This window comes from Siphateles boraxobius, unplaced genomic scaffold (genome assembly GCF_051911475.1).
Source record: "Siphateles boraxobius isolate OS27281-9 unplaced genomic scaffold, OSU_SipBor_1 30, whole genome shotgun sequence".
Classification (NCBI taxonomy): Eukaryota; Metazoa; Chordata; class Actinopteri; order Cypriniformes; family Leuciscidae; genus Siphateles; species Siphateles boraxobius.
Window position 1 is genome coordinate 10,679,182 of NW_027508920.1, and position 16,068 is coordinate 10,695,249.

Sequence of the window (16,068 nt, forward strand, 5' to 3'; positions counted from 1 at the left end):
TCCTCCAGATGTTCTCGTGTATACTTTCCTTATGTTGGCTTTGAGGTCGCTAACACCTTTATGACACCTACGTGCCAGCTTTGCAGGTCATGCATTCTGCTTCACACGGATCCCAACCGAGAGGAAAACACAGGAATTTTCTCTGTAAATCATCTGTGAATTTACATTTGGGCTTTTTACGCTGTCCAGGAGCCATGTGCCACTGTTGACAAGCAAGCGCTGCACTGTGTCTCTTGGCTGTTGCCGTGGTGCTGAAGGTAATGATTGAGATGCAGTTTGTCCAATGTTTGTGTTACGTACATGACCGACCAATCAATGGTGCCGTGCGAGAAAGCGGGACCTAAAGCAATGCAATAATGCACATCAACCCAATAACTTGTTTATCGTTCATGTAAACAGTACATTCAGATTCATTAATCTGAATGAATTCAGTCCGATTGAAACAAAAGGTGTGCAATGTAAACATAATGAATGGTGACTGTAGAAAGCAATCAGAATTGGGCATCAAGACCTGCAGTGTAAATGAGGCCTTAGTCTAGTATTTGCCGTCTAGTTATAACCAATGCAGCCTTGTGCATAGCACTTCATCTATTATAACAAAAGATTTGGGCCAAATATATTAAACGACAGGAAAAAATGAGTACCCACATATCTACAATAAACTTTTTAACCTGTAAATTTATGAACATTTAATGCGATGCACTTATTACTGCCTCAGATGCCTGCTAATGACTGACAAACCACAAAATCACCGACATTCACTAGTAAAAATCCTTGTAAAGTCATTTGAGCTTGCTTTTGGTAAAATGTTAATAATAATGACACATGCAAATATCTTACCAATTGTTGTCAATTCCAAATGCAGTCATGGACATTTGTTTTACTGATAGATGCCTTGGCACTTAAATTCGTGGCACTTTATTTTTTATGTCGTTTTTTTAATTAAGCACTTTTATGAGAAAAATTTTTGAATAAAATATTTACGGCAGAAGTTACCTAAAATATTGAAAAATCGTTAAAAAAAATAACAGAAGAAATAATAGTTAAATTAATCGATTCATCCTAAATATTAAGAAATTATCAAAACAATTGTTAGTTGTACCCCTTATTTAAATTTCAGTCTGTTCCTCACACAAAGCTGTATTATATTAAAATACTGATGAATATTAATATAGTTCAAGAATGGTGCTTTTAAGGTGCTTAAGGAGCACCCAAAAAAAAAAGAGCACAGTTCAGCATAGGGGTTTGGATATTTCATTTGAGGGAAACTATTTCTTTCTGTACAGAAAAACAAACAAAAAAACCTGAGAAAAAAGGGCGCCATCCTACAGTTGGGAGATCAGGAAATTAAAATTAAGGGGAAATTAAAGGGGTGCATCCAAATGATCTAGAAATATTGAGCAGATGATTCTGACAATAGGAATGTGTACATTCTGATCTGCCATTTCTGGAAAAAAAATATTGGCCAAATTCTGATATTCTTCTCACATAGTTAAAGCTAGAGTGTTGTGATAATGGAGATGAATTATGCCCAGCAGACCAAATTCTCACAGGCTTAAAAAGACATCCAGGCATAATGCAGGGTTATATACGGGCAGTAAGGGGCATGTAGCTTTAAGACAGACTGGAGCTCATGGCACCCGTTGGTATCTTGAGATCCATAACCCAGCTGCGATAACAGCCCGGCCAAGAGGAGGAGGAAAACCCACCAAACCCCCAGCTACTGCTATAAACCGCTGTGTCAAGTCAGGAGCTGCTAGGACTCTCCTTTCCAAACCCTACCCAGAAACACGGTTCTAATCTGGGCTTGTTTCAGTGTATCAATCACATATGCAGACACACAGAGACTTGGTAATGCCCCCTCCTCTCAGTTTCACCCCGGGGCATTCAGGGGCCCAGCAGCAGGAGGAGTGCGGCCCGAAAACTAGAAAACACTCAGATCATAAACCATGCACGCTCAGAAAGAAGCAGCAGGAGTGCACACAAAAAACACCCACATGCTGACACTTGTACGCCAACACAGACGCTAAGAAGCGGCCGTGAAAATTCTTCTGGAAATTGTTTGGGCCTGACAGCACATACCACAGCTCTGTGCTAAACAGATTACGTCAAGAGGAGAAATATGGAGAACTCCTGATCAAGAAGAGACATTCAGAGTGAGATTAATTTTTTGGGTGAAATATGAGGCAGGTTTCATGAAATTTGTTTAAACAGGAGAAGAGACATGCTAAAAGAACGGTTGATGCAGAAGAAGAGGCATTTTAGAGAAATTACCTGGTCAAACTCGAGGGCTCCTGGGTAGAGGGGCCAGCCCAAGAAGAGCTCAGCAATCACACATCCCAGCGACCACATGTCTATGGCTTCACAAAAAGGCAGGCCAAGAATGATCTCAGGAGCCCTGAAGATGACAAATACTAATATGAGCAACATAAAACACACACACAAAAACAATTCTACCTTCATTTCACCCTCAGACAAACAGTAAGATCTAGGCCTCTGTATCAGTATGGAATTCCTGATTCAATTTAATTCCATTGCACAAACTCTCAATTGGATGAGTTTTGGAACATCTCAATTACAATGTCCATAAGCCCGTCTTATTACTTCAGTTAATAAATTATTGCTTGATCGCAACAGTGCATTATGCAAGACATCCCATTTCTAAATGTGAACATTTTGGCCCGAAAAAAGTGAAGAGACACTTTCAACCATTAATAAATAAATAAAAGATAAAGTGTTGCAGTAATTTAGGGATATTATATTGAAATGTTGGCACTGCACTAAAAAATGGAGGCAGTAATGGAGGGTTTAAAACGGACATTAATTGAGAAAACAAAGTTTCCTTCTTTTGACATGTAAGAGGTCATTGTACTATAAAAACTTCCTCAAGTTTCAGAACTCAAAACTCCTTTGTTAGTCCAAAAAAACAGCTTTTATTGATCACTGGACAAAAATAACATTACTGTCCAAAAGATCCCACTGCTAGGGAAGTGGTTCTTTATTTTCAACTATGTGAATGTCTCCGTTGAGCATTATTTGTTGTTCGGTACATTTCACTGAGGATTCTTTGGTAAATCAGTTGCTCAAATCAGAGGGCTAAAATCAGGGTAGAAAATGGCCTTTTATTCCTAAATTATGACAATTTTTGATGTAAAAATCAAAAAAGTACATAGAACTGCCTGGAAAAGGTTACTCACATGGACAATTTAATTTTAATGTGAGGGGCACACAGTCATTAAACTCTCCTTCCCATTTGTACAGTGCATGCCCATAAAACTGATGCGATAAGTGACCGAGGTCCATGCACCTATTCAACACAGACTCGGTCATCAACAGGACAGGAGCTTGCACTACAAATAATATTTTAGCGGATATTGGTGCATTAACTGTAAAAAAAGGCATAATTTACAAGATCAATCTTGGATTAATATCAAATCACTCAAATTTATAATTTTACCCAGCCCAAAAAGGGTGCACAATATAAAGGAAAAATATTAGTAAACAAAACGTGAGTATTTAAATAAATAAGAGATTAGGCTAGTCTTCAATCAACCTTAAACCTACAACATTTCAGTCACCAGCACACCAAAGAGCCCATTTAAAACAAATGTACTTAAATTACAATGCACAACTATATATCTAAAAACATTTTGCTTTTGTAAAGGCTAAGGCAATGTGTGTTAGTATGTAAGGCAAGGTATGTTAGTTTAGGATAGGATAGGTCTCACGTGGGTTACCAGGTCAGATAATGTAGACATGGTGACACAGGAAGCATAGTGACTCCTTAGCAACGAATCACCACATGATCTCATTGAATAGCATTAAGGTCGCTCCGTGTGAGATCGAGACACTGCTCCAGTCAGCACTCACCTCAGTAAGACTGTCTGACAGATTACTGTTACTCCGAGCTTATATTTCAATAATAGAAGTGTTTGTCCTTATGTAGTCTGTCTAAAAACAGTGACCTGACAACATAGGCAACATTTTTAGGCATCAAATGTATGTATCTTTACAGGAAAACCAAGACATTAGCTTAGTAACATGCTAACACCAATAAAGCTTGTTTAAAGTTCTACCAAGCCGTCAAACTGACGTCATCAGAGACACCAGAAACTACAGGGGAAGTACATTTTCAGATTTTTATTAAAGATTACAAAAGAGTTTTTTTTTTTTTGTGAATCAACTTGCACAGATGAATTGTTATGTGCACTAACAAAGTAAACTGGGTCAATTTTGATTTCATGCTGACATTAAGCCCAAAATATCAGTTTTGGCATGAATGCTAAGTTCATGCGTACAGCTGAGGGCTATAAATTTTTTCTACTGTCCAGCACTCATTTAATAAAATCATAGTTCTTTTGTAGTTTAATAATCACATTAGGTTGCATCACGATTCCCGTTTTTCCCACCCCGGAATTTAAAGGGATAGTTCACCCCAAAAAATTTTTCATCATTTACACACCCTCATGTTTTTCCAATACTGTTTGAGTTTATTTCTTCTGTTGAACGTAAGATATTCTGAAGAATGTGTCAGTAACCAGACAATTGACAGCACCCATTGTCTTCCATAGTATTTTATCCTACTATGGAAGTCAATGGGTGCCGTTAACTGTCTGGTTACCAACATTCTTTAAAATATCTTCAAAATTTTCATTTTTGGGTCCTTTAAAGGCTTAGTTCACCCAAAAATGAAAATGATGTCATTAATTACACACCCTCGTGTCGTTCCACATTCGTAAGATCTTCGGAACACAAATGAAGATATTTTTTAATGAAATCCAAGAGCTTTCTGTCCCTCCTTAGAGATCCAACACAACTTACACATTCAAGCCCAGACTCCAGTGGTTTAATCTCAATTTTATGAACCAATGAGAGTGCTTTGTTTGCAAAAAAAAAAATTTACCACCCTTTAAGACCTCTTAAAATGATCATTAAGACATTATACCATTTAAGAAATTTAAGGCTTTATGATCTTAAATTTCTAAAACAGGTTTTTTTTAGCTTGCACACAGTTTTTTTTTAAGTGGCAAATGCAAGTGAAAAGCTTGCACTGTTGAGATTTGCTTATGAACCAACTAACTTGTGCATACTCCGTAAGCTCAGCTCACAGAGATATTAGAGAATTCGAACTGTGCAAGAACACATCTTTACTGATGATGAAATTTCACATGCACTGCATAGGCATAACCCTTACGTACAAGTAAGAAAAAAAAAAGTATACTTTGAGTTTTTCCATTTGTGTGGTGTGAATTATTGCCCATTAACTAACCTAGAACGTTCCAACACGGTATACATAGGTTAAATTTGGTTCGGATGCTACCCAGGAATGTGGCGGCCTATGTGGCATGGCATCCAACAAAAGTTTTAATAAAAAGGAGAACACATTGTAACATTCATCTCAAGCTATACTTTTACTGGATGTGGGGTACTAATGTGTATCAATGTTTGACATGCATGACACTCAGTTTTAAAAAAAAAACTGCATTAAGCCTCCTACTACAAGATCCTAACATCAAACGAAGATATTCAGAGACCTTCCCGACGTCTCCATGCATAAAGCAGTTCAAACTCAACCAGCCGCAGGGTGATGATCCACTGCAGTTCTCATATATCGTCTCTACCTCATAAACAGGTGAGAGCCAATCTATTAACAGCATCTCCATCCATATATCAGATCTGTCTCTGATGGGCGGCACTAAATAATCACGGTAGTGAAAATATCTGCCCAGAGTGATTGCATACAGTAATGAAAACAGGTATTTTTGGAGGGCACAATACGTAGTTGTGGTTGTTTTTTGTGATATCTTAATAATAATATAACCCCTTACCCCACGGGTATACTTCATTTTCCGCGTTCCGCGCACTGATGAAGCACTTTGTTAAATAAGCACTCGTTATTGAAATTTAAAATATTTTGATAATACCTCAATTGTATGCTTAAAGGTGCAATGTGTACAAATTTTGAGTATCTATTAACAGAAATGCAATATGACATCCATAACTATGTTTTCCGTGGTGTATAATGAACTTACTTAATAAACTGTAATGTTTTTATTACCTTAGAATGAGGCATTTATATCTACATAACCGCGGGCACCTCCTTCTATGAAGGTCGACATATTGTGACGTCATGTTTCTAACGTAGCCGAACGCGAACAAACATCGCTACAGAGCGCGTTTCGTCACTACCTTGAAAGAGAAGCAGCAGAAAGCTAGAAGCTAGCCATAAACACTGTGAGTAGTGATTTTTCCCTTGTCAGTGGTGTAAAATATGTAGTTGGATTGTTTCATGTAACTTAGTTCTTCTCCCTCGCTGTGTTATGGCTTTGCTATGTGGGGATAAATGTGCTGGTTACGTTCGTGAGACAGCAGATTAGTACTCTTGTCATTGACCGTAAAACAGTAACGTTACAGAAATCACCAACCCGTCGATCGCGGTGAACAAGTAGATTTTGGAAGCAAGTCGATCGCGAAGAGTTTTCAAAATCAGAGGAAAAAAGCCTATTGTGTGTTGTAAATAGTGTCTAGCGGACGCGTCCAGTTTAAACAAGGCTTTACGCTTTAACCAGCTCAGCCACAGTAACAGCTCATATTTAGCCAGCTAAACTACCCTGTTAGAAAAAATATATAGTTGCATAGTTTCAAGTGGTTCTTCTCCCTCGCTGTATTATGGCTTTGCTATGTGGGGGGGAATGTGCTGGTTACGTTTGTGAGACAATCAGCTGATTACTATTATTATATTATATATTAAGACCCTTGATCCTCACCTGACTATGGCTTTGTAAACTTTATCCATGATGTGGTTTATAATGGACTGTGGTACACAAATAGTGACAATGTTACACACTCTTGGCTTACTCTGGCTATTCTCTGCTGTCTGAGACGACGATGTGTTTGTCCCATTTTAGCCACCATAGCTTCTTCGAAAGGGAGGGGTGAGCAGTGGGCTGAGCCATTAGTGCAACTCGCAGCCGAACCGCTAGGGCTGGGCGATACGGAGCAAAAAATATATCTCGATATATTTTTCTATATCTCGATATACGATATATATCTCGATATCTTTACAGGAAAAATAACCCAACAAAAACTAATGCAAAAACAAATATGCCAAATACCACAGTCTTTTTTTTTATTGGAGTGCAAAGAGGTAGGCAGTTCATGTAGTCCAAAGTGCTTCTGCGACATTTAAAAAAAAAAATCCCTGTATACAAAAATAATAATTGTATACAAATTAATTGCTGTATACAAAAATAATTGCCACCTGTCCCGTTTTACCGGGATTGTCATCCTTTTTAATAACATGTGCCGGGAAATGTATCGTTTTCGAAAGGCTGTGTGAATGTTCAAACCATGGTTCAAACCGTGCAGCGTGCGCACGGCAGATAGGGAGAGAGCACCGTGTAGCGCGCGCACGCCAGAGAGGGACAGAGAGCGAGAGACCTTGCGTGTGTTTGCTAGTGTGCGTGTGTGCCTCAAGAAGTGCATGTAAGACAGCATTTAAGACGATCTTTTTAGACGAGTTCTGTAGCCTCCGGGCTAGTTGCGGGCGCCGCCATGTTGAATGAGACAACACGCGAGGGGAGGGGGAACAAAAGCAAGGAGGCGGGGGCGAGCACAGTGCAAAGAAGACAAAGCGGCGAAATCAGAATTAAATATAAACAATATATCGATATATACGATATGTCAAAATCCATATCGTGTTTAAAAAATATCTCGAAATATTTTAAATATCGAGATATCGCCCACCCCTACGAACCGCTAGATGTTGCTAAAAATCACACACTGCACCTTTAATTCGTGTAATTAAATATATGTAATTGGGGTTCAGGTTGATCTAGGCTATGCACGGAACGTTTTTTAAGCGGAAAATTAATTAATTTCAAATATATGCATTTATAGTGTGTCTATAAATAACTATTTTATAATGACATTATAATTAGACGTACATTAATATGTTTTAAATAGAATTACGATTACTGTACGCTAATATACGTAGCAGGGCATTTAAAACAACTATTAAAATGGCAGAATTTGTTAAAAGGGATAAAATGGTACATTGAAAATATTGTTGTTGTTACACGGGCACCGCCATGTTGGATTTCAACATTCGACTACGTCACTGGCATGGTAAGCTACTCCGTTGCCAACCAACACTAGCAGAGCTAGCTTCTCTCTACCCCCTGGCCTTGTCAACAAAATTATTCTAGTCGTGATTTCTAGTGTTTAATCCTAGGTACAAGAGACAGATGTGTTGAAAACGTCAATGAGTACATGAAGCGTCTGACATCAAATGTTTTATTTAGCTACAAGTCCAACGCATACTATAATCCTTGATATTCAGCTGAGGGGAAAAGATGTAACGTTAACGTTAGTTCACTGCACAGGATGGGAACGGAATCTTATTCATCCTTCCCAAATGCCCCCTCGCCCAAAGAGTGAACTGCCGGTACGCTGTTAACCTTAACAGTCTGAGAAAAGGATATAAGTTAGCCTAGCCTAGCCCAGTCGCCAATTCATAAAATACACTGTTACATACCAGCTACTTATGGGGCGTCTCAGCTCGGACATCCCTTAGAGATAGCATAGCCACCTCCAACACGTCTCTCTCACCGCACAGCATCCGAAATGAACGGTGCATGGAGATGCATTTTCGCCGATCAATAAATGTTCCAGGTTGACCTCTCTTCAACAGATCGACTCCGCTGCAGTGTCCATGGTCCGGCAGCACCCGCGCCCACACACTTCCCCCCCAAACGATCCTGTACTGTATGTGGAGCCTGACACTGGTCGTCCTCCATGTGGTGGTAGTCAGATACTACTGGCCTGTCCCTCACTTGCTTAAATGCGTAACTCATGCCATTAAAATTACTAATTTTCGTGTGTGTATATAGGACTTGCAGCTGTTGCCTACATACCTTCGTGGGTCCTACCATGCCAGTGACGTCATCGAAATTGCCAGCGTAACAAACACAATTTTTGTGCTGCTTAAAAAAACCTATATTGATATTTTTAGTTCAAATTTTTAATGTAAATTACTTTTAATTGTCATAAACAACATGTTATCAACGTAGATTTTTTTTCAGTTCAGTTCATCTTTAACTTTGCCAGCTATAAAAATCTAGCATTTCCTCACGTTTTACCAGTGATTTTTAGTGACATTTGATATGGATGGGCCACTGGCTGATGACAGTTCCCCCTCTCCCCTGCCGTGACACACCCACTCCCTCCCTTCTTCTCACAGCCATCCACACCCATTTAAGTTGTATTATTCAAAAAGATTGTGAGCTAGACTTGAGCTGAAAGAGGGGGGTTTCATGACCCTTTAACGAGGAGCAGTGGGTCTATGGCATAATGAGCAAGCCAACCTTTGATATGTAGTGTCGACGTGTGTCCACACTCCTCTCCTAAGACGGACGTTCACAGATGCGCGTCGGGGTTTCTCTCGTCATTAAACCATGGAGACTTCAAGCCTAATGCCTCAGAAAATCTGATCTGCCTGTTTAGATGACAGTCCTATTGGCACATATCTGATTTATTTCCACATATGAACGAGGCCTGAAACCGATCTCGAAATATCCGAATGCATGCGTTTTTTTTCCCTGTTTACACTGTCATAGAACACATCCGATCTGTCACATATGTGCAAAAAAAATCGGATCACATTTCACTGACAGTGTAAACGAGACTGCTCATGTTCCCCGCAGTTTTGGGGTAGTGACTACAACATTCGCAGTTCATAGAGTTTCCTTACAGTAACGTTACCTCAACAAGCTGAATTCTCGCAGCCAGTCTTCCCTAAAATGGTGAGTTCAGGCCTTTTTCGCCACACAAACCTCTGAATCACCATCCGACTGTGACACTGTAGACTCTGGCACTGGCACACTAGCCGCAGGTGGGAAGAACAAGTCAATAGTTCGCTTGCTCAGAGTCAGACGCACATAGATCGATGGTTGTGATATTTTTCTCGGTCTCCTTCCCACAGACATTTACGCGCGCTCGATTATCTCTAGGACCCTCCCCCTCCACACATTATCCACTTACAGTGGCCTTTCCCTATTCTTTTTTTTAAATTTAATTATAAATGTACTGGTCGCACACGTGCGACTGGATGTAAAATTCAGTCGCACACTCTCAAATTTTGGTGGCAATTTGGACCATTTGGTCGCAGTCTGGAGCCCTGACTACATCCAAAGAGCACCGGGATACAGATTTTTAACTCCCGTGCAGACACCCCCAGACCCCAGGTTTGTGAAGCACTGATGTAAACAATAGTCTGATAAATAAAAAGTCTTGAAAGTTGCAGGGTCAAATGAAGAACAGTAGTTAAGAATCCTAGGAAAAGCTAGACACAGAGTTCGTACAGATTTTTAAGAGTGTAATTCAAGCACTTTCAAGCAGTGGCAGTCAGTGTTTTTCAAGGGTGAGGAAGAGGTTAAAAATAAAATATAGCCCAATAATTATAATTTACATAAAGAAAATCATTATTAATATATAATCATTATATTGCAGTTTAAATAAACACAAACATTGTGTCCATATACAATGTCTAACTGCTGTCTCAGCCAACCAATCAGACTCCAAAGTACCAGTAAATATATTTAAAAAAAAAAATCATGGAATGTTTTAAAATTTGAAAATGTGTTGAAAAATTATTAAATTAATATAAGCAGAAAGGGGGGGAAAGTGCAATAATCCTAAAAATGTGCCATGTTTAACTATGATCAATACTTTGGCAACAGCTGCATGTAAACCAGAAATGACATCGGATAAAATTAAGAACATTCATGTCATAAGAGAGAAAGCTCAAACGGAATGCTGATCTAAAACCAGCTCCATGCATAGTATGGCCTATATGATGCCATCAGTGCCCAACTATTTTTGTATTGGCATTCAAATATCATTTTGCCTCCCAGGCTTACTTTTCATTAACCCAACAGTGGGACATGCAAGGAAACGTGCTTCTCCCCCATCATACATTAGTTATACAGCACCTGAGGGCCTGTTCCCAGAATATTTACTGAAGTCTTGTAATGAAAACCAAAGTAATTAAATGAGTAATAAGACTCAAAGTCAATGGAGTCTGTTTAGCGGAAATATGGAAAACAATAAATTAAGAATATCTAAAGTAGTAGATAAAATGCTTTACTTTCTTATTCTGATAAAACTCCACCATAAAGAGGCTCAAAATAGTTTTTAGATGTTGGCATGTGTGTTCACTAAACATCAACACTTGATGCTGGTGGTCTCCTTGTGGAAAAAGTGGAATAGCCATATATTCACTGAATTCTTCTTTTTTTTCTTTTCTTCACTAAACAAGACTCCACAGAAGAAAATTATACATCTTTCTAATAAAAACATGAGGGTTAGGGCATGCATGCATTTTTGTCTGAACTTACATTTCAAAAGTGAACAGTAAGAGAAACCTTGACAACCTTTTCTTTACACAATCATTGGTTTGTAGAGGATCAATCATTGGTCTCACTTGTTTCGGCCCTCTCGCATGAATGTGAAACCCAGTATTTTGAGGTCTTAACGTGCAGTCTGTGAAACCAAACGCCCATGCGTTTCTTCAACATAATCCCTGATAAGTAGCTAGGCGGCATGAACCTTTTGTGGGTGTATAAACTTTAAGGAAATGTCCATGCTCAATCTAATGTTAAGTTTTCTCTTGGTAAAGAGCTTTTAGCTGAATGCAAACAGAAATAAATCAATGTCACGAAGGCTGACAGTAACCAGCAACCACAGAAGAAAACATCATAAGAGTAGACTACTTTTCCACAAAGCTCATACTTTTTAAAGCAATAAATCTTATGATAATATATTTAGAGGAAAAATAAATGGCAAGCTAAAATCTCCATTGGAGGTGTGGTACCTGAGGATAATAAAGAACTTTTGAAACCAAACACACTGATTGTCATGTTCAAAGCCCTATAAAGATCAACCTCATTAAAGATCAACCTCATTATCGCAGGAAGACATACACCACAAATTCAAATTCTTGTAAATGTTTTGATGTAATTACACAAAAAATGCAATTCTTGTAAATGTTTTGATGTAATTACACAAAAAATGCAATATGACATCTATTGGTTGATAAAACAGTGAGTCTGGGTTGGAACTAGGTAGCAGGCCTGTCTGGAAAGTATTCTGCAGAGACCAAAGGAAATTCCCGGGTACTCTTCCACTGAAAGACTTAAATGTGTCTTCATATGACAGTGTATAGGACACTAAACAAGACTCCTTCCAGTTTAATTATGTAAAGTTTTCAGAAAGCAGGTAGATTTTTACCAAACAAAGCCAGCAAACAAATAAAAAAATAAAAAAATAGGCCTAAAACACCTGGAGCATCTTCTTCAAACTCAAACCAAAGCCAGATCTACTGCATTTTGAGCAGATCCAAGACAAACATAGCCTTCATTTCTCGAGCATGGCTCAACATGGACACTATTAGCAAACGGAGGCAACCTGCCCAGATCAAGCAAACAGGCAGAATCCCCTTTCATCACAGGACAGTAATCTGAAGTCATGGTGCATCATTAACATTTAGCCTAACTAACATTTTGCAGTAATATTTTACTGTCATCAAAAAACCCTGTGAGTTTGGACTACAGAAGGCCTCAAGTTTTAAAAACATAAATCCATTAATTCACCCATTTAGTTCCATATTCTAGCTTACAGCTACAATGATGGAGGAAGATAAGCGGTATTTTTCTGAGTCACAAAGTAGTTCTCTTTTGAGATCACTTCTGGGAAGTGCAACTAAACAAAGACTAATACAGAATCTGATCCCAGAAGGCGGGAGTGAATTCTTAACTGTGACCTTGTGAGAGGGATTCCCATAAAATCTTAAAGGGATAGTTCACCCAAAAATGAAAATTATGTCAGTATTTACTCACCCTCATGTTGTTCCAACCCTGTAAGACCTTCATTCATCTTCGGAACACAAATTAAGATATTTTTGATGAAATCTGAGAGCTGGATCACTCCTCCATAGGCTTCTTCGGGGATTGAAACTTGGCAGCCCCGAAAAGTCATTAAAGACATTGTTAAAATAGTCCAAGTGACTACTGTGGCTCAATCTTAAGTTTATCAAGCCACGAGAATACTTGTTGTGCGCAAAAACAAACAAAAATAACGACTTTATTTCAACTATTCATTTCCTTCTCTGTTGGCCTCGAGTCAGTTAACTTAGTATGATTGCGTAGAGCTACGTCACACGTAGGCTCACTATTGGCCAACGCTGGTGATGTGGGTGATGCGTGTGAGGTACAACAACAGAAGCTTACGCCATTACACTAGTGAACTGACTCGAGGCCCAGAGATAAGGAAATGAATAGTTGAAATCAAGTCGTTATTTTTGGGTTTTTGTGCGCACAATGGGTCTCATTCATGAAACATTTGTAAATATACGAGTAAATATGCGAGTGATTTGCGCGTATAGAGACCTTCCTGAAAACTCTTCTCCTGATTCACAAATACTTTGTAAACATCAGATGTGATAGTGAAATGTGTGTGTGTTAATGAATTCCAATCAGTCGTAAACAGGGTCCGAAATTAACACCCGCCAAGCGCCAAATGCGGGTAGATTTTCCGTTTGGCGAGTAAATCTCAAAAGGCTATCCGCCCCCCTGGCGGGTGAATGTTCATACCAAAATAGTAATGTAATAAAATGTTTATTACAATTGCATTTTGTAATGTTATAAAATATCTAGCATGATGGCTACGGACATGACGGAGTTGTTGTGTTTGCGGGATGGGAATTGAAAGTGACATGGCGCACCTGAAGAACGAGCAGAGAGAGAGAGAGAGACAGCGAGAGAGAGAGAGAGCCCTGGTCGCACGCCCGCACTCTTTCTCTTCGAAACCAGGCGAAAGTATAAACAAGGCTTCACCGTCTCCTAATCGCTGTCTTGCTCTCTCTCCCTGGCACATATTCATCAAAATAAATCGACACGATGGTAAAGGTCGGAAGATCATAGTTTCATGTGGAGCATTCGGATATTTTTTTTCCTGAATTACCGCTGGGTGTGAACTGTGAATTGTACTAAAATACCTTATCTTCTCTGAAGCGTTCCGCACATTCAGCTGACATAAACCACACTTTAAATAAACGAAAAAACCTATCCAGTGATTAAATGTTTTCTGAGTTGACACAAATCTTGAGGGATGTCCTAGCTGCCGGGATAATCACACAACGCGTACACATCCCATAATGACACGTCCAATTCGCGAACTAATGACTCACTCCTTTGAACCGATTCATTTTAATGAAGGGTTAAAAACAACTGATATTTCCAGTCCTTCAGTTACTGATCAGTCAGAGTAAATGGAGTAAAAAAATAGGCAGAGTAAAACTAAATATTTTTTTGAAATAATTATAATATATTGTTATTGCATACTTTTTAGTAAATATACAATTAATACATTTCATTTGTACAGAACTATTTTTATAGGCACCACCACAAAAATATTATTTTAATGTGTGTAAATTGTGTAATATGTGTGTGTAAATAAAAGTAAGAATGGAAAATAATAGACCAGAAATATAATGCCAAAAATGTTTAAATATAGCCTATATAAATTAATGTATATGTAACACAAAAAGGCTGTTTATTATTTTGGCCGGTAAAAAATATGCTTGGCTGGTGGATTTTTTCATCTACCAGTCCCAGTGGCAGGTGAGCCAAAAAGTTAATTTCGGACCCTGGTCGTAAATGGGATGCGCGTGCACATTCATTCTCAATTACCATAAATCCCGCCCATTAAATCCGACTGACAACTATATATGGGCATCATATTATGACATGAATGCGAATGAAAAAGAAAAATTTCTCAGATGCGTTTTATTATCAGAAGTTCATTCAAAACGCCCCATTTTATTTTCAAGCGTACATAGTGGCGTATCGGGTCCTAAAAAAAAAGGAAGCTTGGCAGCATATTACAGATGCAGTCAATGGAGTTTCATCTGTTAATCGAACATTCCCAGAAGTGAGAAGAAAATGGTTCGACATTAAGCTTGAGAGCAAAAATCTGAAAAATCGTATTAAAACTGGAGAAGGACCACCATCGCAGATGCTATTACTGGCTCTCATAATAAGAAAAACCATATGCAATTACTATATATAATATTTTTTCAAAATGCTGTGTAAATATGTACCCGATTAAGGTGAATTAAAATGCAGCCTTATTAATGAGCAAAACGTTTGGGTGTTAAGCGCACTATTTACGTGTGGCTGGGAGCAGGTGTAGATTTCTTGCGTACCAACTAACATTTGGAAAATACGAACATTTTAATGAATTCGAAAATTTACGCCAGAACCACTTTACACACGATTTACACAAAAATTCGTTCTGCTCATGTTTCATGAATGAGACCCAAAAAGTATTCTCGTCGTTTGATAAACTTAAGATTGAGCCACTGTAGTCACTTGGACCATTTTAACAATGTCTTTAATGACTTTTCGGGGCTGGCAAGTTTCAATCCCCGAAAATGCCTATAGACTAGTATGGAGGAGTGATCAAGCTCTCAGATTCCATCAAAAATATCTTAATTCGTTTTCCGAAGATGAACGAAGGTCTTACGGGGTTGGAACAACATGAGGGTGAGTAAATACTGGCATAATTTTCATTTTTGGTTGAACTAACCCTTTAACATCTGTGGTTTATTTTCAGTTTGCTGAATTAAAGGACACTCCCAGTTCTAAACAGTAAGTCTAACAACATGTTGCAAACTGTTCCCTGTTGAGTTGGTAGAGGTCTAACAAGATTAGCTGAGTGAAGAGACAAGTAGTCATAGAAAGAAGAAAAAATATATGCTTCTTCAAATATAAAATATTAAAACCATTTAAAGCAAAAATAAATATTGGTTCCTAAAAAAAAAAATAGGTTCAACATCTTGTCTATAAGACGTTACTTCCTCAAACGTCCACGTCATAATGTGAAATATTAGCATAAAGCCCGCCAAAAGGCTTACACCAAGAAAAAAGGTAAGGTTACAGTGAATTAAAGTGTTGTTGATAGAGGAGACGCTCTGACACGTTCTGCTCAAGTCATGCAAGCAAAGTTGGT

General features: G+C 38.5%; 1 protein-coding gene across 2 annotated transcripts in view; it reads right to left on the bottom strand.

The window, feature by feature from the left end:
* The window catches only part of hipk3b (homeodomain interacting protein kinase 3b), a 121,587-nt gene that overhangs the window by 73,345 nt on the left and 32,174 nt on the right, over positions 1-16,068 (bottom strand). For both annotated transcript variants that reach the window (XM_077248222.1, XM_077248221.1), the window contains exon 3: positions 2,275-2,398. In XM_077248222.1, the coding sequence (XP_077104337.1) occupies positions 2,275-2,398 (124 nt within the window). The remainder of the gene's footprint in view (positions 1-2,274; positions 2,399-16,068) is intronic.